This window comes from Globicephala melas, chromosome 1 (genome assembly GCF_963455315.2).
Source record: "Globicephala melas chromosome 1, mGloMel1.2, whole genome shotgun sequence".
NCBI lineage: Eukaryota > Metazoa > Chordata > Mammalia > Artiodactyla > Delphinidae > Globicephala > Globicephala melas.
The window spans coordinates 133,638,496-133,663,230 of record NC_083314.1 but is presented as its reverse complement, the minus strand read 5'-3'; the positions used below and the strand labels follow the sequence as shown (position 1 = coordinate 133,663,230).

The window sequence follows — 24,735 nt, the reverse complement described above, 5'->3', positions numbered from 1 at the left end:
TCTCCCTCATCTGTACATCTGTGCTCGTCTGTGAGGGCAGGGAACGTATCTTATTCATCTTAGTATTTTCTCATATACTTGGAACATGGTAGGCACTGATTCAAATTTGTTGAGTATCAAATGGAGTTTGGGTTAAGACACGTTTCCTGCCTGTCAGGCGCTTACCAATTTCCTCCAAAGGAAACAAAGTTCGAGGGACAGTCATGAAGCAGTGCAGGATGGATTGATAAATGGAAAGTTTGGGGGTTGCTGAGGAGGAGCCCCCTTGAAGGCCGGCGTGGTCTGGAAAAGGCTTCCTGAGGAGCTTATCTGCCCTTTCACAGGGAAGTCATTTGTGCAGTGGAAGCCAAAGAGGACAGCACTGTGGACAGAGCAGGCCTGCTGGACCTCCCAGCCAGTCAGCTGAGGTCTGGGCATTCTCTGGGCAAGCCTGTATTGAGAGCTGACTGCACACCAGGCATGAGCTGGGGATACAATTCTTGGCGTAGGTTGGGGTAAGAGCAGACAGGGTGTGATAGAATAGGGGTAAGGACAGAGGGTAACAAGTAAGGCATCCTAGATAAGGAGGAAGTTGAAAGTAGTTGCAGGAGATGTTGGCCAGGCTAATAGGTATATGTGGGGTGGACATTTCCAGGCATGTTTAGGAGATTGAAGGAGAGATAGAGGTGGTCAGAGAAAGAGAGAGAGGCAGAGAGACAGAGGCGGACAGATGGATGCTAGGGTTTTCAGAGAACTCTGTGGAGCTCTTTTTCTGCTGCCGTGGTCCATCCACAGGCCTTGGCCTGGCAGAGGCAGGAGCCCGGGCACTCCTGAGATGCTCGTACTGGTAAATGAAACCTAATCCCCAAACTATTGGCTCTTGGCTCCCTGAACAAAGGTTGACATTTTTCTTGGCTGAGACCAGCGTGTGCCCTGACTGAGCAGTTTATACATGTCACAAGGTGCTGATTAAGTCAAAGTCAAGTGACAGGTGTTTGGAGATGCTGAAAGGGCAGAGTCCCCATAGGCTTAGTTGGTCCCTGACCTGGACTAAGTATGAAAAGACCTGAGGCAAAACTCCTGTCAGCTGGGATCAGTGGTGCTTGCTGATAGTTTTCCCTTTCCTTACACTTCAGTGGGATTGGCTTTTTTTTTTTTAATTAAAAAAATGATACCAGTAATTCACATTCATAACTGGAAAAAATTAGATAAGGAAGAAGAGAAAAGCACTGTAATCACACTGCCCAGAAAAAAAGAACATATTGGGTTATATTCCATTTTCTTTCCCATTATGTAGAGTTAAGGGACGTTATTTTTTTATTTTATTTTATTTTTATTTTTTTATCAAGCACCATACCTTCTGAAATTTCTATTCTACCTAATTCAGATTTCTCTGATTCTATATTCTTTTTTTTTTTACATTTTATTGGAGTATAATTGCTTTACAATGGTGTGCCAGTTTCTGCTTCACAACAGAGTGAATCAGTTATACATATACATATGTTCCCATATCTCTTCCCTCTTGCGTCTCCCTCCCCCCCCACCCCACCCCCATCCCACCCCTCTAGGTGGTCACAAAGCACCGAGCTGATCTCCCTGTGCTATGCGGCTGCTTCCCACTAGCTATCCATTCCACACTTGGTAGTGTATATATGTCCATGCCACCCTCCTGCCCTGTCACAGCTTACCCTTCCCCCTCCCCATATCCCCAAGTCCATTCCCCAGCAGGTCCGCGTCTCCATTCCCGTCCTACCCCCAGGTTCTTCATGACATTTTTTTCTTTTTTTTCTTAAATTCCATATATATGTGTTAGTATATGGTATTTGTCTTTCTCTTTCTGACTTACTTCACTCTGTATGACAGACTCTAGGTCCATCCACCTCATTACAAATAGCTCAATTTCGTTTCTTTTTATGGCTGAGTAATATTCCATTGTATATATGTGCCACATCTTCTTTATCCATTCATCTAATGATGGACACTTAGGTTGTTTCCATCTCTGGGCTATTGTAAATAGAGCTGCAATGAACATTTTGGTACATGACTCTTTTTGAATTATGGTTTTCTCAGGGTATATGCCCAGTAGTGGGATTGCTGGGTCATATGGTAGTTCTATTTGTAGTTTTTTTAAGAAACCGCCATACTGTTCTCCATAGTGGCTATACCAATTCACATTCCCACCAGCAGTGCAAGAGTGTTCCCTTTTCTCCACACCCTCTCCAGCATTTACTGTTTCTAGATTTTTTGATGATGGCCATTCTGACTGTTGTGAGATGATATCTCATTGTAGTTTTGATTTGCATTTCTCTAATGATTAATGATGTTGAGCATTCTTTCATGTGTTTGTTGGCAGTCTGTATATCTTCTTTGGAGAAATGTCTATTTAGGTCTTCTGCCCATTTTTGGATTGGGTTGTTTGTTTTTTTGTTATTGAGCTGCAAGGGACGTTATTTTTGAAAGCTTAATGAGGTAGTAGAAAATGTTAATTTTCCCTAAAAGTTTTTTTATTTTCCCTTATTAATAATGGTATCTTGCATTTATATTGTACTTAACAATTTATAAACTATTTCCACTCTCTATCGCAGTAAAGTCTTAAAATTGTGTGAGAAAGGGGGCATCATCCCCATTTTACAGTTGAAGAAACTGAGGCTTGGAAAAGTTAAGTAACTTGTCCAAATTCAAGCAGCTTATAAGTAAGTTTCAGATTCAGGTTTTCTGACTCTTAAGCATAAAACGTTTTCCATTGAACAACTGCCACAACTGCAAAAACAACAGTAGCTTGAGAAACACATACACACACCATTGCCTTTTTTCACGACTAACTTGTCATCATTCATTAGAACCCTAAAGAAAATGAAACTTACCCAGACTTCCTGAGTATTAGTCAGAGTTACCTAGAGTTTTGATACATCCAAGGTGATTAGTGAAATTAATGAGAATTTTCAAAGAGACTGGGGATTGTGTAAATGGAATAGAATATTTATTTATATTATCCAAGGCAGATGACTTCTTTATAATATTAGGTGTGTGATTTAGTTATCTCCAAGTAACTTGGTCAGAGTTGGGTGAGATTTTTAGATTTTATTGTCATTTCTACATAAAGGAAAAAGCCAGTTCATTACTTAGAATAGGAAAAGCACAAACGAACACTGCCCCCTATGCTTTCAGTCTAGCCACCTCCCTTCCGCCTCTCTGCACCCCACCCCCAAGAAAAAAGAAAAGAAAAAGGAAGGAAGGGCAGGAAAAAAAAACCAAACCTAGGGGTTCACAGATGAATAATTCCAAGCTGTTCACTTCTGTCATGAATTCTCAGTATACTGGGGAAGCTGCTAGGATCTTACTGCTCAGGGTAAACTATTGCCAAAACATATCATTTGCAAAAGCTGTAGGAGCCAGAGAGCTAACTTTCTGTTCCTTGAAATAGCACTAAAGGCAAATAAAAGTCCATAGCTAATAAAATTAGGTTAACATTTCTTCAATTTGTTATATAAAGTGCTAAAAGTATTGCCTGATATTTCTAGTTTGTCAGCATCCAGGTTTTGAGAACTGCTGTTTCTAAAAGTAGTGTCTTACTGAAGAGGGACTCTTTTGGGGGAAAAAGTTGTATATTTTTATGAACCAAAAAGAGAAAGAGAAGATGTTGGAGTAGAATATTAATTGATTAATTCATTTATGAACTCCTTCACAATTAGTTATTTAATATATTCCATGTGCTATGCTAGCCACCAGACTAAGTTACAAAGATATAAGAGATGCCTCCAAGACATACATGGACAGTGGGGTAAAAGGCTCATAAATAGATGGCCGAGGCTCAAGGAGTATGGCGCCGCACCACATGTTTTGAGCAGTTGCTGTACGAGAAGAACAAGTAGCTCATCACTGTCCAGGGAAGCTGGGAGCTAGTCTCAGATAGGAGAGGATATTTGAACTGGGTCAAAAAGGATGAAGAGAGGAAGGAAACAAACTTACCTCATGCCTCATCGCCAGCATTGTGCTAGATACTCTCACAGTTGTAAGGAGAATAAGACCCAGTGGGAAGTCAAGAAGGACAGAGAGGTACATAAAAAAGTTCAAGGCATGATAACATGCAAAACATTATTGGAGGGATTGTATCGAGTCCTATTCAGAAATCAGAAAGTAAAGCTCAATATCGTCCGCTCTTTTTAGAATAAGGAAGTTAAAGGCAAAAAAATGAGAGTTCTGTTCCCCATCAGGCTCTTGGGAAAGGATCTCCATGCATATAAGCACATCCAAAGGAGCCAATTTCTTATTTTTGATAAAGAGTTTAGCAAGGACCTTAGCAGGAGACAGATGTGCCAGAGTTTATTTAACCAAACCCCTTTTGGTTAAAGAAAGATATCCTAGGATTGGAGGAGGATCCAGGAGGATCCACAAGTAGGTCCATTTTTAAGCCTTTCATACTTTTTGCCAAATTGCTCTCTGGAAGGACTGTACCCCTCCCAGCAGCAGCATGTTGGAATCCCATTTCCCTTATGCCTCCCCTGATGCTAGGTGTTCGCATTTTTAAATCTATGGCCATTTGTCAAACAAGCAGCAGTTTCTTATTGTGATTTTAACTTTAATTTGTCTTCTTAAAAATACAGCTTTTTATTATGTAAATTGGGTACCTATATTTATTCTTCGATGAATTGCCTATTTATATCCTTGGCCTGTTTTTCTATCAAGATTTTACTTTTTTCTTATTAATATATAAGAACTTTTTCTATATTGAGTGTTTTAAATATCTACTGTATATTGCAAATGTGTATTTTTTTTTTTTTAAGTTTACCAATGGTCTTTTAATTTTTTTTTTTTTTTTGTGGTACGCGGGTGTCTCACTGCTGTGGCCTCTCCCGTTGCGGAGCACAGGCTCCGGACGCGCAGGCCCAGCGGCCACGGCTCACGGGCGCAGCCGCTCCGTGGCACGCGGGATGCCCCCGGACCGGGGCACGAGCCCGCGTCCCCTGCATCGGCAGGCGGACCCCCAACCACTGCACCACCAGGGAAGCCCTAGCCTTTTAATTTTATCTATAGTAGTTTTGCTGATAGAAATGCTAATTTTTAAGTAGAAAAATACATAGATTTTTTTCTTTATGAATTCTGAATTTATATGTATTTGCCATCTCTAAGATTTAAAAAATATATATATATCTTCTAATATTTAAAGGTTTTCAGTTTTTATATTTGAATGTATAATTCATCTGGAATTCTTTTTGTATGGTGTTTTATAGGGAAAAAACCGGATTTTTTCCCAACTGTTTAGCTAGTTAGACAAATACTACTTAAAAAGTAATCCAGGGGCTTCCCTGGTGGCGCAGTGGTTGAGAGTCCGCCTGCCGATTCAGGGGACACGGGTTCGTGACCCGGTCCGGGAAGATCCCACGTGCCGCGGAGCAGCTGGGCCCGTGAGCCATGGCCGCTGAGCCTGCGCGTCCGGAGCCTGTGTTCCACAACGGGAGAGGCCACAACAGTGAGAGGCCCACGTACTGCAAAAAAAAAAAAAAAAAAAAAAAGTAATCCATTCTTTCCTACAGCCTTAAAGTGACACCTTTATCATTTATTCAAGTCTCATATGTGTTTGGGTCTATTTCTGGGTGCTCTCTTTTGTTCCGTTAAGCTACCAGACTATTTTAGTTATTAAAAATTCACAGTGATCATGTTCTTTTGTTTTTTCCACTCACATTCATACTTCATAATTGATACATCAAGTTCCACCAAATTATTCTGCTGACATTTTTTTTTTTTTTTTTTTTTCGGTACGCGGGCCTCTCACCGCTGTGGCCTCTCCCGTTGCGGAGCACAGGCTCCGGACGCGCAGGCTCAGCGGCCATGGCTCACGGGCCCAGCCGCTCCGCGGCATGTGGGATCCTCCCGGACCGGGGCACGAACCCGCGTCCCCTGCATCGGCAGGCGGACGCTCAACCACTGCGCCACCAGGGAAGCCCCTGCTGACATTTTTATTGGCATTTGCCTTAAATTTCTAAAATTACTTTGGGAAGCATCACCTTCTTTTCAATAGTATGTGGCTTTATTCAATACGTGGTTTCTTCCATGTATTCAAGTTCCTCAGTAAAGTTTTATGACTTTTTTGGTTGGGTCATATACTGTTGAGGAGTTTATTCCCAAATATTTTGGAGAAATCACGTTTCTCACAGCCGCATGCTGTCCCCCGACCAGGTTCTGACCACATCCGTGAGAAAGACGGACTCTGGGCTGTCCTTGCTTGGCTCTCCATCCTAGCCACCCGCAAACAGAGTGTGGAGGACATCCTCAAAGATCACTGGCAAAAGTATGGCCGGAATTTCTTCACCAGGTAAGCCACAGCCTGGCTGGGTACAGAGGTAGCATGGGGAAGTGGATAGAGAGAATTCTCATGTGTACAAATTTTTTACTCCCTGTCTTAAGTGATAATAAAACCTCAGTTCCTTCAGCCTCTATCAATTGAGGATTTTTAATATAATTCAGTCAGGGTCGAGATGAAGTCAACTTTTATGTTAGTCGTAAAGAACGAGGCTTAAAACTTTTAGTTAACATATTCAAAAGAATGAATGTTTTGTCAGCCTTTTAAATGTACCTATCAGGTGGACATGATAATAACATTGGATTTGGATTCAGAAGAACGGATTAGAATTTTATTTCTGCCCCCTAGTAGATTGGGAAGTCATTTAACCTCTTTCTGTACTCAGTTTTCTCATTTGTAGAAATGGAAATAACAGTCTAGCTATTGAGTGGATTAAATGAAATATGAGTCTGAAAGTGTTCTATAAACTCTGGGACACTGAAAGTATGGAAACTTTTTCTGGAATTATGGAAACAATTATACTTAGTCTAAATCAACTTTTCTGACTCATTAAAATAGGTCCCCAAAGGCTGTGTAGTTATCAATACTTCATTCATTGATTCAATATATATTGACTGTGTACCTACTTTCTGCCAAGCACTGGGGATTCATCAGTGGACAAAATACTTAGACTAGTTAGTAAGTCTTCTTTACCATACATACTTCTATGTTTTTTGGTTTTTGGTTTTTGTTTTTTTGCGGTACGCTGGCCTCTCACTGTTGTGGCTTCTCCCGTTGTGGAGCACAGGCTCCGGACGCACAGGCCCTGTGGCCATGGCTCACAGGCCCAGCCGCTCCGCGGCATGTGGGATCTTCCCGGACCGGGGCACGAACCCGTGTCCCCTGCATCGGCAGGCGGACTCTCAACCACTGCGCCACCAGGGAAGCCCTGTACTTCTATTTTTAAGAAGCATTAACATTTTTTTCCAGTTGTACTTTTCACTAATTTCAATTTGCCTTTCCCACAGTAAGTGTAAAAATCTAATAATTTTTTTCCTGAACCTCACTATTCTAATTATGGAAAATAAATATGAGGAAAAGCATATTAAATAAATTATTTATGTAAGAAATACAAAGGTATTATTTCTCTGAGCCTCAGTTGCCTTCTCTATAAAATAGGTGAGTTAGACTAGAGAATTTTTAAAATATGTCACAGATTTAATGGTCCATGATCTTTGGATAGTCAGGAAAAGAATTCAGCCTTCAGGAACTTGGCCTCCTTAATCAGAATCCTTTTTTTGACTTTGGACAAGTATATTGCTATCTTTCTCCCTCAGGTTATTTTTTGTGGAAGGTATAAGTAGTAACTGCCACATGGTACCACACAGTAGCCCTGGTAACCAATGCAAGAATCTCTACTTTCTAAGAACCAGAAAAATCTGGTAATTTAGAACAGCAGTCATGAACTCTCTAGAGCCTAAAGGATCATGAAGGCAGGACCATATCTGTTTTTGTAATCCATGGTATCACCAGACACTAATTCATAGTGACATTGTGTAAATGTGCTTTGAATAGATAAATGAATGAGTTAACAAATGAAAAGTAACCAGAATGGAATAAGGTTAGGAGGGTTTGTTCAGAGAGGGTCACTCTTGAATCAATTAGGAGTCTCCATCTAAAAACTATCTTAACACATTTTTATTCATTTCAAATAACTGCTCACCAAGTATTACAAATAAAGTCCTCAGAAACTGAATTTATGGTTAGTTAAGACTCCATTATACCCTCCATTTATTTAACAAAAGTGCTTTTTGCATGCATTGTTTCACATCAGCTTCGAAAACAGTTATTGATAAGGCAACTGAGGTTCTAAGACATGAAGCAGCTTTCCCATAGTTGCACAGTTAGTAACCAATAAAGGCTGGGTTCATAGCTCATTCTGATTCCAAAGCCCAGATTCTTTCCATTATACCCTTCTGTGCCTAGGATTTATAGAACATTTCCCTCAAACACCCAAAGGTCACAGATGTAAAGCACAAACACCTGGTTGTAATTTTTTGCTGTTTATCATTTTAACTGGGGGAAAGAGCTGACTTCAGGATTAAGGGGACTGCTGTCCTTGATTCATGGAATCCTGGAGCCAGAATAGTTGGCCTTAATTCCCTGGTATTTCTCATGTCTCAGAGGTGTCTGCTTGCGCATATCATATTTGTTTCACTATTGCAAATAAATATAGACTCTGCTATCTTGAGCCTCGAAAAAAGAAAGCTCTCAAGAGGGTGTGTGCCACTAGGACAAGAAAAGCCACCTGTAAGAGTCTTTAACCTCATAAGAAAGAAGCCAAGAACAATTCTTGGAGGAAAAGTAACAGTCATAGAATTTCATTTGTGATGTACTTTTTTTTCTTGGCCCTTTTGCATCCACACCAGGCCTCCTCTGTCAGGGTGAATGCTGTGGACGGGAATCCACTCTCACTGAGAGGAGGGAGGCATTTCAGGTGTAAAGAGTTAGGGCTTAAAAAAAAAAAAGAGTTAGGGCTTGGCTCCTTCATTTGGTCAATGAAGAATTGGCCTTGGGCTTCCCTGGTGGTGCAGTGGTTGGGAGTCCACCTGCCGATGCAGGGGACGCGGGTTCGTGCCCCGGTCCGGGAGGATCCTGCATGCCGCGGAGCGGCTGCGCCCGTGGGCCATGGCCGCTGGGGCTGCGCATCTGGAGCCTGTTGCAACGCAACAGGAGGGGCCGCAGTAGTGAGAGGCCCGCGTACCGGGGAAAAAAAAAAAAAGAATTGGCCTTACTTGAGGAAGCTCCTGTGGAGACTGGAACTCTCCTTATCCAAAATCTCAGCAGCCTCAGGCAGGTCCCAGACTGGGAGCCTTCCCGGCATTTATCCCATAGAAGCTCCAGCAGTTTGGAAGAGCAGTGCCTGAGTCACGTGTGCATTTATGCAGATAACGTTGCTTTTGTTTCTACATCCTCAGGATGTGGTGATTAAATGTTAGATAATCTCTCTCAAAAGCCTTTGAAGCTTCTAAGAGCTTTATTCTGTAGAAGAGCCAAGATGGGAGTTTTCTGCTTATTCAGAAGCTCCTAACCCTTTCCTGAAACCCTCCAAACCCTTCTTTTCATCCCTCGTCTGCTCCATCCCCAGAGAATGACACGCTCATATTTTTGCCAGCTTCTTCTGAAGTTAGATGGTTTGGGGGAGGGCCAAACAAAGGCTGTAGAAAGTGGTGAAATAAGTTGGTGTGATCTGAAGTCAGCCCCCAGGCCTCAACTTTGTGATTTCTTCCAGGTATGATTACGAGGAGGTGGAAGCCGAGGGCGCAAACAAAATGATGAAGGACTTGGAGGCCCTGATCTCTGATCGCTCCTTCGTGGGGAAACAGTTCCCAGTGGGAGATAAAGTTTACACTGTGGTGAAAATTGATAACTTTGAATACAATGATCCGGTGGATGGAAGTGTTTCAAGAAATCAGGTAGGAACGGACGTATGTGCGATGTGGGAGAGAAGCCTCGGAGCTTCATCTCTGAAATCTCAAGAGAAAAAAGAAAAAGGCTTCTTGGTCATTTGTCCTTTGCTGCCCTGTTTTCTCAAGTGGCTTTCTGCTGAGTCACACATGATTTGCACAGGTACTTGTAGGGAACATGGTTTTTGCCCTGATTCTACGCACACCCCTATGCCCTCATTCTGGGATTCTTAGTGTAGGCTCCAGAAAGACTTTTTACATTCTCCAGGATTCTATGCAAGAGGTCATGTTGTGAGTGTGTGCAGAAAAGAGCCCTAGAATCTTAAAAAGATGGAGAACTGCTGCCTTAGACCTCAACCTGCTTCTTCTCTCTCAAGAGCTTGTAGCAGATGCCGGCGTGGCATGAGAGTAGCCTCTTCATAGACATTTCTGTGATATGTTCTGATTTCTAAAAAAGAAGAAAAAAACAGACAAGCCATTTACAGACTTAGAAACATTCACTGTTATTACCTGTAGCACGTGACTCGCAGCTGACCCTAACACAGCAGCGCGTAGGAGGACATCACAGTTGAGACCCTGGACCGTGTCTGGATATGTACAGAACTGTTAGCGTTTCCCTCACTGGGCACCAGGCGCCCAGGGTGCAGGCTGGGTCAGCCCTTCTCACTAACACCCGGGCTCAGGCTCCTCTCTCCTCTGGTTCTGTTGTTGTTGTCACAGAATGGACTCATAACTTAGAAACAAAGATAATAAAGAGGGAGGTAATATTATGCTATAGCTGTCCAGTTAGCTTTTTTTCTGATCCAGACCCAGATTTTTGGCTGGGTCCTTCTCAAGGCATCCAGCAAGCTTTGAAGGAATTGGGCTGCAGGACTTATTTAAAGTCTCTCTCTGGAGAGCAGGTAGTGGACGAGTGGATGGAGCATGGCCACAGTGACCCTCAGTGCCTGGAGTCTCCCTTTGTCAAAATTCTGGCCCCGTGGCTTTTCTTCCTTATGCTTTTTCACCATCTGTGAGAACTTTGGGTCTAGTATGGATGATCGTAAATGATGTCTGAGATAATTAGAAAAAGAGAGGCCTGGGATTGAGGAGAGGGTGGGTGTAGGAAAGCGGAGGGTGGGGTCCGGGGGGCGCAGAGCAGAGCAGAAGATTTTGTGGTGAGGCTTCAGAGAGAGAACAGACCCTTAGGCAAAGTAAACCCCGACTCTGCGCCGCATCCGGCATGTACCAGGAGAGAGGCGGGATGCTGAGGTATGCATGGGACGGGCCCTGTGCTCTGTGCTCAGAGGAGGAAGTCAGCAGCTCCACGTTTTATAATCAGAAAGTCTGAGCATTTAGATGGAAGACCGGGGAGGGGGGAAAATCTTCTGAAGTAGATATAGCATCTGCAGTCAAGTGAAAAAAATTTAAGAGGCTTCAAGTTGAAAGTTGTGGGAGACGGAGGCCAACCCTGGTATGTGTCTAGAGAGCAGGAAATGGTAAACGGGTATTAACTGTATCCTCCCCATGTTGACTAAGTGGGAATGTACTCTGTGTATTTCATCCGCTGTCTTCAGTGCTGAGTGGCATGATTAAACCCTGGGTTGGGTCTGGTGACAAATAGTAGATGAGAGGTAGTACCTTTCCTTTTGGTAGGCCATCAGCTTTAGGCAAAGTTCTTTTTATGGAAGAATTGACAGCCTCATCAAGACTGAAGGGTCTTCAGATAACTGTCTTGCTCAGCCTTCTTACCTCAAGAGTCCCCAGCCTTTTTTCCCTGAATCAAGATTATTGAGGACAAGAGATGCGGCCAGAGAGGGAAGGGGGAGGGCAGGAGATAGAGGGGCGGGGCTTGGCATTGCACCCACATGGGCCCTGCTCTGAGTCATCAGGCACTGGTGGAGACTGACCACTGGATCTGGCTCAATAGGTCGGAATAGCTGGCCTCTGCCATTTGGGGCACATGGCCCCCTGTTCTACTCTGAGGCTCTCCATCAGTGTTTTGCAAAGAGTTTTTCCTCTGTTTCACCTGAAACCTCCTCTGCTCTGGTTTCAGCCCATTCTGTCCGTGTTTCCCTCCTGATTTGGAAATCGGATTTCCGTACCTAGCAGCTTATTTATTTATTAACTTATTTATTAGGCTTCAAACTGGAATGGTTAGTCCATAAATCACAGGGAAGCGGGATGGAGAGGGCAGGGCTTGTGTCAGCCAGCCTCCCCAGGATCCTGTCTCCCGCCTGACCCTGGGGATGTTTCTCCCCCATGAGCCCAACCCCCATTGGCTGGATGCAGTGACAGGCTGACCGAGGGCAGACTCACGGGGCTCAACTGTGGCCGTTTCTCAAGGATCTAATCCTCCAACTGATCAAGTACGGATGAAATTAGATCTCCAAATAGACCCCTCATAATTTGTCAGCCTTCAATCTTTCTTCCAGCATGTGAGGAAAAAAGAAACTCTGTTACCTTTCCCAGGGCTTGCGGCTCATTTTTGCAGACGGTTCTCGCATCATCTTTCGACTGAGCGGCACCGGGAGTGCAGGCGCCACCGTTCGACTGTACGTCGACAGCTATGAGAAGGACATCGCCAAGATCTACCAGGACCCCCAGGTAATGCCCAGGCCCTGCGCCCCGGCTAGTTCTTTCTGTTGGAGGGACGGGTAGTGGCTCCATTGCGCCTGTCATCACAACCCGTTTCTCAAATGATCAGACAGGTGGGCTCACTTTCCTCCACGTCTTCTTCAGTGCATCAGAAAGCAATAATAGCTAATAATTATCTGAGCATTTTCTATTCACCAAGCTCTGTTCTAAACCCATTACCCAAGTGGATATACTCATTTCATTCTCAAATCTGTTATTCTTATCTATTAATACCCCTTCTACAGATAAGGAAACGGAGGCTCAGAAAGGTTAAATAATAGTTAATAGGTTCACACGCCTGGTTAAGTGGCAGATTCAAGAGAACTAATCTTTCAGATCAGCCCCTGATCTGGTATTCTGGTCTGTCACTGATTATTTGCCACTTTCCTTGGTCTCATCACCTGCCCTGGCAGAACATACACTGGCTCTAGATTTGGTCAGGGCTAGGGGGTAGGCAGGGAGAGACTGTTTCGTGGCCCAGAAAGAAAGGTCTTTATGGGAGAGTCTTCGGACTTGCAACCTGTATTTTGGGGTCCCAGCCCCACCCAGAGTGTCTCCAGAGGTATGTTAGAGTGAGGAGGGGCCCTAGGAACCAGAGGTGGAACAGAGAACTTGGAGGACAACCACCCAAATGGGGAAGCAGGGACGCACAGGGGAGAGTTTCCCCACGGGTGTTCCTTGTTTTGGAAACTGCTCCCCAACCAGAGCTCCAGAGCCAAAACCAGTTTAGGAAGTGCTGGGGTACGTTAGCCCCGTCTTAGCAGCTCACAACACACACCTCGCCTTCAAGCTCGGAGCAGACTTGCAGTACATAGGCCAGTTCGCCATGTCTATTCTCCCACAAAGCCTTTTTCCTTCTGACACCTAATTAGAATCCTGTGAAACTCATTTGGAAACCCCTGGCATAGTGATTTTGATCTCTCTAACCCATTTTGGAGTTAGATCTTGTTTTAAATTCAGTTCCTTTATAACTGTGTGTCCCTGGGTAAGTCTTTTCAATGTTCTGAGCTTTGGTTTCTTTGTCTGTAAAATGGCAGAACGCTACTTACCTCACAGAGTTGTTACAGGGATTTAAGGAGATAATGAAGGCAAAATTCTGAACACTGCCTGACATATGGAACTAGCTTTTGAGGAAAAGTGGCTCTTACAACTGTTTTTATTACAAAAAGAGAGAAATGAAAGGGTGCTTCAAGTTTACAGTTTTTCCAGTGGCCAGGCATTAGCTCCAGTTATCGCCAGATTGCTGTGGTGTTGAGACATCTCTAAAACTAAAATCAAAGGCGATGGTGTCCACATTGTAGATCCACAGAATAATAGCACAAGAGCAAAAGAGGAAGGAAGTTGTGTTTCTCTGTCTTAATACCTGACACATGGTAAATACAAAGAATGAGTGAGAGTTGTTTCGTCTGAACCATAGTCCTCAGGAAGTGGGAGGGCCCTGAAGGATGCAAGGTGCCCACCTGCCCAGGTGTACCACCATTCTATCTGGGGACGTGCCTTTCCCCTGGGCCTCAGCCTCAGCACTTCATTGGGACTGTTGGAGCCCCAAGGGGGATGGCAAGTGGTATGTCAGTGCGTGCAGTGGTTCTCCAACTTTCTTCCAGGTGTAATGAGTTGGTAGAGATTTAGACGAGGGAAAGCAACAGTGGTCAATAGAAAATGTACTACTCTTGGCTCTGCCCTTGAATCACTTGGCTAAATCACTTCACTTCTTTGGGTATCAGTTTCCTCATCTATAAAATGGGCAGTTCAACTAGATACATAGTTTTCTTTTTTTAATATTAAAATATTTATTTATTCAAGCAACAGCAGAATTCTTTTTTTCCCTTAAGTGAGAGGTAGATGGGAGGGTGGTGTATTTTGAAAAGAGTTCTTTGGGTAGAGTGTGGGAAACAAATAGGAGGATGCAGAAGCGGACGTGGAAGCACAGTTGTTCCAGGTAAGAGGGAGGACTTGGTTTAGCGAGAGCTGTGGCACTGGGATGGAGAGAACTGGGTGACAATGGGAGAGAGGTAGAAGATAAGTCACTTAGGCTGCTGGTGGGTTGGACAACAGGAATATGAGGGAGGAAGGTATCAAGAATGACTCCTAGTCATTCATTTGCTTTATGTAATAGATCATTGACTGAAATAGGGAATGCTGGCACTGGGTTTTTTTGTGAAGAAAGAACGTGTCTTTGTTTTTAGACTTACAGAGTTTGAGGAGCCTTTGGGTTATCGGAGTAGCAGTCAGACATGGGTCTGGAGCTCGAGGCCTACTCAGGGCTGGAGCTATGGATCCGTGTCTAGAGAAAGGGTTGGCAAAGGTTTTTCTCTTTGTGTCTCCCTCAGGTCATGTTGGCCCCCCTTATTTCTATTGCCCTGAAGTTGTCCCATCTCCAGGAAAGGACAGGACGCACTGCACCCACTGTTATCACCTAAGAAGACGGGCCAGATGCGGTACATCCCTCCACCCCAGGCCCTCCGAGTCATCTGATTGAAGAGCATGAACAGAAACAAAGTGTATTCACCCAGGCTTTTTAGGATTCGGTTTTTCCACTAACCAGTCATTGACAAATGGTACAATTCCAAGGCATTGCCCATTGATATGCCCGTAGGAGCCATGCGGGAAAGAGAATAAAAGGGACCCATGGGCTTATACTACCGTCAGTTCCTTTTTGTGTCCTCGTGCACCACTGGTGTGTGGGTGTTTGTCTCCTTAGCACCAGGTCCTGTTTACACTACAGTGGAAGATGGAGGTTGAGCATCAGCTCATGAGGCTAATTTCCATCCTTAGGATCCACCTGTGAAATGACAGTGCAAGTTCCTTTCTCCTTTGTGAGCCTTTCCCCCCATTTACTGTTTACATATAATCCAGCAAAATGCAGTTTCTGGTGCCTTCTCTCCAATCAGTTCTTTCCTCAGAGTGAGACGTGCTTGTCTACAGAGTTCTGCCTTGTTCTGCAGCGTAGTCCCATTCACACAAATATTTTGGGATATTAAAGCAAAATAAGCTACTATTTCTATCTGTCTTTTTTCTTTCCTACAAAACGCTCTTTTGATTTCAGAAAGAAACCAGATTTTTTTAGAGGGGGTGGGTGGTATTGTATTTTGTTTGGATGTCCTAGCTAGAAAAAAAAATGTTCTCTGTGCTTGGTTTAAAATTTGACTCAAGAACTATAATTTCAAATCTTAGCAGGGTCAGCTGGGCCCTGGCTCCTTCTGAGGTGGATAAATTAACCTCGACACGGTTAACTTGGAACAAGGAAAAGGAAGATAGTTTTCAGGAGATCTGAAATAGCAAAGCACCGTCTTGTGCCTTGTGGTGCTGAGATGCCACCCTGCCTGTTGAGGGGACAGAAACAGAACTCTCGGAATCTGAGAGCAGGATTTCTGGCATTTGGCTGGAAATCTTGAGCCCGTTGGCATCTTATTCATCTTAGACTATATTCAGCCCACGAGTGTAACTTAGTAGTTAAAAGCATAGTCCTGGGAGCCAACAGACCTGAGTTTGAATACCACTTGAGACCTTGAGTGATCTTGGAATGTCATTCTCCTTATCTTTAAAATGGGCTTGAAAAATAGTTCTAACTTTGTAGGGTCATTGAGAATATAAAGCAAGTAAGTCTGTGAAAAGCCATGGGCACAGTATCTCATTCATGGTAGGTTATCAGATAAATGGGAACTAGGATTATGTTTACAATATTGTTTCTAGATTTTAAAGAATCAGAAAAACAAAAACTATAAAACAAATATTTGAAATGCATTTTATGGTTTGGAAGGCACTTCCCGTAGTCACCTGCCGTGTGGACTGTTCCAGAGAGACAGCCCAGCTCTGCACCCCTCCCCGACCCAGGGTAGAATCCCCATTCCAGGTGGCAGGGTCTTTATCTGGGGTGAGATTTCCAGTGTTGCCATTTAACCGGGGAGTCCAGCCCAGCAAACCAAACTGAGCTTTGACAATGATGAGGTGAAGATGAATACTTGCTGAACATTAATCCTATGCCAGGCGCTGTGCTGAGTGCTTTCCATATACTCTGTAAATGCTCCCAATAACTATGAGGTAAGTACTCTGAATATCCCCGCTTTAGAGATGAGGTTCAGCTCATCATCCAAGCTCGCACCACGGGAGGGTGGTGGCATGTACCCCGGCGGGGCAGCCCTAGTCCTCCATGGTTTACCAATGCTTTGTATTGCCTCTAGTACTAACTGGCTACTTCTCAACTACTTCTAACAGGTGGAAGAAAGGCGTGCAAATGCCCCTGTATTTTGGTGATTAAAGGGTGATGCCTTGGGTGCCAGAAACTCTATTAATTTTGGCATTGTTGTCCAACCCCTACCCTGGGGATATGGATACCTGGGTGTATAGTCAGCCAGGAAACACGTATTGACCACCTTAAGTGTGAGATGCCTTGGGAAGGCAAGGGTGTGAAACACACAGTTGCTGCCCTCCAGCTGCCTGTGAGACTAGCTAGAGGAATGGAGTCCCACACAAATAGAAGGCTGTGTAGGACTCATAGACATAGAGAACAGACTTGTGGTTGCCAAGGAGGAGCGGGGGAGGGAGAGGGATGGACTGGGAGCTTGGGGTTGGTAGATGCAAACTATTACATTTAGAATGGCTAAACAACAAGGTCCTACTGTATAGCACAGGGAACTATATTCAATACCCTGGGATAAACCATAATGGAAAAGAATATTAAAAAAAAGAATATATAGATGTGTATATCTGAGACACTTTGCTGCACAGCAGAGATTGGCAGAGCACTGTAAATCAACTATACTTCAATAAAAAAAAAAAAAAGAAAGAAAGGCTGTGTAAGATAAGTGCCTTAGGAGTTGTATAGGCAACACATGCTGTTAGAATCCAAATTTTCCAAGCACCTCTTCTGTTTCAGAAGATGGTTTCCAGTAACCCTCCAAGCAAGACATTCTTGTGCCCGTTTTAGAGCTGAGGCAACTGAAACTCAACAGAAGCTTAAGTAATTTGCCCCGGGTTTTCAGCTACCATGTGGTAGAAGTGGAATTTTGACCCTGAATCTCGCTCATTTTCCATGACCCTTTGCTGCACCCCCCATCTGTTGAATCAGCTGCACACAGTTCTGGGTCTATGGCCCCTGGAGCGGCTTCAAGAATTTCCTCCTCAAACCTGATCGTAACTGAGCTGCTTTCCCTGATCCACTTGGCTATAGGTTTGGGAGCTGTTAGCTCAAAGGAGGAAGAGGGAGGTGTCTGGGGCCGTGGACAGTGGGATGGGCTAGGGTATGGGCTGCCCTTCCTCCCTCTGTGGCCTCTAGAGAGACACCCCAACACGTGCCCCCAGGCGTGCAGGGAGACGGAACCCTGAGACGCCGGCCAGCAGCGCACAGCCAAGCTTCCCTGCCTCCCAGGATTGATGTGGTCCGTGAGTCAGGCCTGTTTTCTTTAGAGTGTGGTGAGGACTACAGCGAGATAATTGGGTTTCAACTCTCTGGGCCCCAACTCTGAAATTTCAACTTTTCCCCTCCCTCTTGACATTCAGCTCTGATTTCAGAGAAGGAGGTTCCTGTTCAGGGATGTTCCTCAGGCCCAGGGAATGGCGGGGCTTCCAGGGGGTGGGCCCTGCCTCATGGAGGATGACAGCAAAGGCCGAGCTCACTGCAGTGCCCGGGAGGCCAGCTCTGGGGCCTGGGTCCTTCTGCCCCTTCTGCCTCAGAGCTCATCCCACACTGCTTCAACTGCATTTCCTGTTTACTCATCGGACAGAACGTGGCCTTACTGTGTTAGAATCTTCCAGAAAACATAATATGTAAAAGACACACCCTTCATCTTTCTATGTTCTGAACCCCCAGCAAAAGGAGTTGGAAATGAGTAGCAGCTCATGCACAGAATCATTGCATCCCACCTGGGTTACAGCAGAGGCCTCCTCACGGCCCCTGGCCTTCATTCTTGTCCCCTCTCATCCGCTATTCTCATCACTGGCTAAGTGCTCTTTCCAACGCTGACTCCTTCAAGTGCTCTTTCTCCAATGCCTTATGTAGCCTACAAGACCCATGCAAACTTGCCTGCCGCTTCCCATCCCACCCCCGGCTCCGCTTCTACCTTCTGCTTTATGTTGGATGCTTCAGCCACGTGAACCCACCTGCAGTTCTCTGGAAATACCGTGCTCCCTTGTCTCCAGGCCTTCGGACCTGCTTGCATCACCCTTCTCCTCCGCCCCACCCTCCCCCATATTCCCCAACTCCTACTCCTTCCTCAGGCCTCAGAAGCTTCTGAGCTTCCAATCTCTGGCTTGGGAGCTTTTTCTAGTGTTCCCGTAGCAGCATCCTCTTCACAGCACTTATTGCACTCTACCTGTTTATTTTCCATTTCTCCTACTGCCCTGGAACTCCCAGAAGGCAGGGGCTGCTTTTTTCACCAATGTTTACCCAGGGTCTAGCCCCATGCCTGCCACATCATAAAAGTTCAATAAACGTTTTTTTTAAAGAGTGCATCTCACACCGGTCAGAATGGCCATCAAATCTACAAACAATAAATGCTGGAGAGGGTGTGGAGAAAAGGGAACACTCCTGCACTGTTGGTGGGAATGTAAATTGATACAGCTACTATGGAGAACAGTATGGAGGTTTGTTAAAAAACTAAAAATAGAACTACCATATGACCTAGCAATCCCACTACTGGGCATATACCCTGAGAAAACCATAATTCAAAAAGAGGCATGTACCACAATGTTCATGGCAGCTCTATTTACAATAGCCAGGACATGGAAGCAACCTAAGTGTCCATCGACAGATGAATGGATAAAGAAGATGTGGCACATATATACAATGGAATATTACTCAGCCATAAAAGGAAACGAAATTGCATTATTTGTAGTGAGGTGGATGGACCTAGAGTCTGTCATACAGAGTGAAGTAAGAAAGAGAAAAACAAATACCGTATGCTAACAAATATATATGGAATCTAAGAAAAAAAAATGTTATGAAGAACCTAGGGGCAAGACGGGAATAAAAACACAGACCTATTAGAGAATGGACTTGAGGATATGGGGAGGGGGAAGGGTAAGCTGTGACAAAGTGAGAGAGTGGCATGGACATATATACACTACGAAACGTAAAATAGATAGCTAGTGGGAAGCAGCCGCAAAGCACAGGGAGATCAGCTTGGTGGTTTGTGACCACCTGGAGGGGTGGGATAGGGAGGGTGGAAGGGAGGGAGACGCAAGAGGGAAGAGATATGGGAACATATGTATAACTGATTCACTTTGTTATACAGCAGAAACTAACACACCATTGTAAAGCAATTATACTCCAATAAAGATGTTAAAAAAAAAAAAAGAGTGAATGAAATGTTTGTTGCATGGCAGAGTGTTTCCTTATGCCGTGACCTCCCCAACCTGTGAGGTATGATTAGCTTCATTTTACAGGTGACCAGTGAGTTGACCAACTTTTGCAGCTAGTGACTGTCTAGCCAAGAACTCTTTCCTAAAGCTTTAGAGGCTGAAGGGGAGAAGCACCCAGGACAGAGGGTCGGGGTGCAGGGGGGATGCTGGCAGGAGATGGGAGATATGTATCATGGTCACTTTGAATAAAACTAGATTTACATGTTAAAAAGTATTTTATCTCCCATTGCTACAAAAGTTAATTGGGGGTATAGCTGGAGGAGGGTTCTACCAACTTAGCCTGAATCCAAAAGGAGTTATTTTTCTTTAAGGAGTAGACTCAACAAAGGCAGGCCCAAGCCCCAAAGCCCCACCTCAAGCAGGTTCTCAGAAGGGCAGTCATGATGGGACTAGGTGGGCAGGCTGGCCCTGGGCCTCGCACTGGAAGGGCACACAGCATGTACTTCTGGGAGGCTGAGAGGCTCTTCTTCATTCTTATTATCAGAGGCAAGAAGCAGTCCCACAAACTTGGCGTGTCATTATCTAAGAGAAGTGAGGTCACCGCCAGCAAGAGTATGTCTCATGTCTGCTTGTCATGTGGGAATTTTTGAGGGCTTTGGTTTGGTTTTTACCAAATGTGAAAGTTCTACCTAGATCCATTAAGTTGGATTTGTGGAAGTGGGATAATAACTATTTTCCTGAAGGCACGTCTTTCGTGATTCAGAGTGCCACTCTCCAGTCGACGGAAAGGCTAGTCAAGAGTAGCAATCATTTGCTCTTCATGACGGTGTTGTTTCATAAACACTCTGTCTCATGAAAGCTCAGTCTCTATTGGTTTCTGACTTCATTTTTGTACTGTGATAGGAAGGCTATTATTATCCCAGATAAAGGAATGGAAACTTTGAGAGTTTTCCTGTCCTGTGCAGATTCTCACAATCAAGATGAAGGAAAAAGCAGACCCGCCACCAGCACCCACCCTCGGTGTTTGGGATGCTTCTTCTGGTTTACCATTGCTGTGTAACAAAGCACCCCAAATCTAGTGGTGTTAAACTTTTGCATGATATTTTTATGCTCACAGATTCTGTGGGTCAGGAAGGCAGACACAGAGGAGATAGCTTGTCTCTGCTCCACGACGTCTGAGCCCTTACCTGGGAAGGCCAGAACAGCTGGGAATGACTCAAAGGCCATAGGCAGGAATCATCTGGAGCCTCTCAGAATTGAAGGCTGGGTTCAGCTGGGAATGTCGACAGCTTGACCTGCACATGATCTCCTGTGTAGCTTGCTTTTCTTACAGCACGGTGCTGGCTTCCCAGAGGAAGCTTCCCAAGAGCAGGTATGCCAAGAGAGCCAGGCAGAAGCTGGGATTCCTTTCCTACCTAGCTTCGGGAGTCAGGCAGCCTCACTTCTGCTATATCCAATTGGTTATGACCCACTCAGGCCAGCCAAGATTGAAGGGACGGGGCATTACACTCTACCTCTTGGAGGAGTGGCAAGGTCACATTGCAGAAGAGCACGTGAGCTGGAAGCTCTGTAGCCATCTTATGGAAAACACAATCTGTCATAATACTCAAATATTCCACCCCCTCCCATCGCTAAATATACCATTCTGAGTCAGGTGGGCAGGAGAATGAATTTAATCTTGAAATTATTTTCACCAAGAGCATCCATCTGTCAATTTTCTAAGTATAGACATGTGCTATTATTTCACATTCCCATGCCCATGACAGACATAACTAATCAATTGCAGCACTATTTCTACTAAGTCCAGATAGGGCCCCAGACACCCCAATACAATGCACTGGACGAGATATATTAATCAATGGTAGTGGGAATGTCAATGAAAACTTATTTGCTACTTCTGAGGAATATTCCTACTTTCTTTCACAAATGTTTAATTAACATTTGTGGGTGTGAAAGCCTATTTGAAAATAGACCAGCCAATCTGTAAATTGATAAAAAATATGTGCCCAATATACAGACAATTAGTAGTTACTATTAAATGAGATAAATCACAATTGATTTCAGAAATAGTACAAAACATATTAATAAAATAGTTGTACAGATATTTTTAAACTCAGAAGTGAATTAAAGATGGATTTCAGTAGTTTAAGTTCACGGCCCCAGCTTTTTTCTACACTTCGGCTTTTTCCATCTGCCACTTTGCAGCCTCGCCTGTAACAGTTCCCCGTGTCTGACTTCATGATTCCTAAAGCTGTACAGCACTTTCAAAGCACTCAACTCGCCTTCTTTAATTTAATCTTCACAACAGTGCTGTCAAATAGGTAGATTTGCAGTAAATATGACATTTTGCAATCAGATTATTTGCCCCAAATCATACAAGCCACTACTACTACTAATATGTATTGATCACCTTTTTGGTACCAGATACCATTTAATCACTTTATATACACCATGTCATTGAATCCTTATCATAACCCTAAAGGTGGGTATTATTAGTTCCATTTTACAGATGAGGAAATGGAGGCCAAGAGATTAAGTAATTTGCCTGAGGTTAAAGTTAGCCAGTGGTGGAACAGAGATTTAAACCAGAGTTGATCAGATGATAACAGTCAAGTAAAACCTAGAAGAAGAAACAAGGCCTCAGTTACTTCCTTTGGGAAATAAAATTTTATTCAGATCTAATTTTTTAAATGATGATTTTAGCAAGACGAACTGATGATAAAATTTGATGTATAATTTGATATTATGTTTCTGACAGATGGGTGGTGGTGGTAGGGAGATATTTACACAGCTGATACTTGGGGAGAAGTCAAGCCTAGTCTGCACAGAAGCCCAGGTTCAGGGGTTCCAAGTGTTATCAGGAGAGAGCCCCTTGCAACGTGGCTGATTACAGAAGGCAGGAAAGACCTGGGGGTCTGCCGCATCTGTGCAGTCTCCCTGAACCAGTCTAGCCTGGTTGTTGTGCTAGGGAAGTGCTTGGCATCATAAGAGCAGTTCCTCTCAGGGCCCCTAAGTTCATGTTTATGCTCCCACCTCCACGCTCAAGGCAGATTTATGTCCTATTATATAGCAGTTTCCAGCAAATGAAGGGTTGCCTTCAAAATGTCTTTTTGGGGGGTGGGTGGGGAGGGGACCTCTGACAACAGTGGCAGGGGTTCCCACTCTAGTGCTCACTGTGATCTCTGACCCAGACTGGGACCACAGTGAGCGTTTATGGGATAATGATGTTTACCACCATCACTCCTGCCCTGCAGTGAAAGAATGTCCTGACTTCCAGAGAAAGGGGATGATGTTCACCCCAGCTGCTCTTCCCCAGCCTCCCTTTCCAGTTTTATCTCCAATCACAATCCAACTTCTCCACCCTCCACCCTCACAGTTCCCCAAATATCTCATACTTTTCCACACTGGTCTGACTTTGCATGTGCTGTTACATCTGCTGGAAAAATTTTCCCTGTTATGCTAATGTCATACTGTCTGCTCCACCCAATTCCCCTTCTAAGGGAAACTAGCTTCTGCTGGGGAGGAGGATATGGCCATGACTTGAACATGATCCACCCTCAGATTTCCTGGCCACAGCTGATTAGACCAGGGGTGAGCACCTGACTCAAGGGCAGCCAATCCACTGGCCTGTCAACAACTTATCACCTCTGACCTACGGCTTGGTTCCAAAAGATAAGCTGGAATGATCAGGCTCTCTCTTGGGAATCTGAGGTAAGACAAGAACAAATTTGCTCAATCTACCTAGCCAGGAGTAAGACAGACCCTCTCCTTCAGATGAACACAACGCTTCATACTCCTTACAATAGTCTCTGAAGGAGAAAAATGATGTCTTGCATTGTATCCACAGGGTCTAGTTCAATGTCTGGCCCACTGTAGGGGCTCAGTAAATGTGTAGTGAGTCCATGAACTCAGATGGGCAAGAAAAAGTCACATTTCTTATTATCTCAAGGCAACTTGAATCTGGCTGTGACCCCCATTCCACTAGGCTGTCAGGATTTTATTTTTTTAATTGGACACTTTATGTTACTCATGTAATGCTCACAGCAATGGAAGATTTTTATTCCCATTTTCTACATGAAAAAGCAAAGGTGCAGAATGTTTAGGTAACTTGCTCGAGGTCACAGTGCTAACAAGTGACAGATCTCAGATAAAACACAGTCAAGTCCTCACTCTTAATCAGATTTCATCTTTTTAAAAAAAAATTGTATTGAAGTATAGTTCATTTACAATGTTGTGTTAACTTCTGCTATATAGCAAAGTGATTCAGTTATACACATATATACATTATTTTTCATATTCTTTTCCATTATGGTCTATCACAGGATATTGAAGATAGTTCCCTGTGCTATACAGTAGGAGCTTGTTGTATATCCATCCTGTATATAATAGTTTGCATCATATTTCATCTTAGCCAATGTTGCTACTCACCAATGGATGAACGAATAAGATGCTCTGACCTACAACTCCTTTCCACCATTAGTTGGTCCCTCTTTTTTTCATGTTTCTTCAGCATTTATTTCATTCATATTTAATTTATTCACATCCTTTGCAGAGAAGTTCCCGTAGTGTAATAATCAGAGCTAACAGTGTAAATATCAGAGTTAGTGAGTACTTGCCTTATGCCAGGTACCGTTCCAGGGAATGTGGAGAAAAAGTTGATTAAATATGGCTGAAAATTATTTGTCTTGAAATATTAATTCAAGTTGCTGTTAGTTCAAGAAGGGATTCTTTTTTAATGCCCAGATGCTTTCCTCTTGAAAATTTGAACTTTAGAGTAAAAAGTTTCAGATCCTCGAGTTAAGCCCTTGTTTGCTTTCCTTTGGAAAAGCTTAAGTCATGGAATGGTATAGGTTCCAAATACTCTGGAAATTTTCTGCAGATCATGTGATGTGTGATGTGACAAAACCCAAGCAGTATGTTTATAAAAGTTTATTTTTTATTTAATTAATTTTTTTAATGGATCTTACTCTTATCTGGTTGGCAATTTGGAATTATTGTGTGATCTTATAAATTAAAATAACACTGGTAAAGTCAGCGTGGTGACTGAGCTGTTTTCCCCAGTATTCCACCAGATGGTGATTATTATCCCCATTT

General features: G+C 43.8%; 1 protein-coding gene across 1 annotated transcript in view; it reads left to right on the top strand.

Annotated features, from left to right (window-relative positions):
- Positions 1-17,132, top strand: part of PGM1 (phosphoglucomutase 1) — a 59,750-nt gene extending 42,618 nt beyond the window's left edge. Inside the window, exons 8-11 of the mRNA XM_030865829.3 lie at positions 6,157-6,292; positions 9,552-9,735; positions 12,178-12,312; positions 14,673-17,132. Coding sequence (XP_030721689.2) covers positions 6,157-6,292; positions 9,552-9,735; positions 12,178-12,312; positions 14,673-14,762 — 545 coding nt within the window. The 3' untranslated portion in view covers positions 14,763-17,132. The remainder of the gene's footprint in view (positions 1-6,156; positions 6,293-9,551; positions 9,736-12,177; positions 12,313-14,672) is intronic.
- Positions 17,133-24,735: the final 7,603 nt, after the last annotated feature.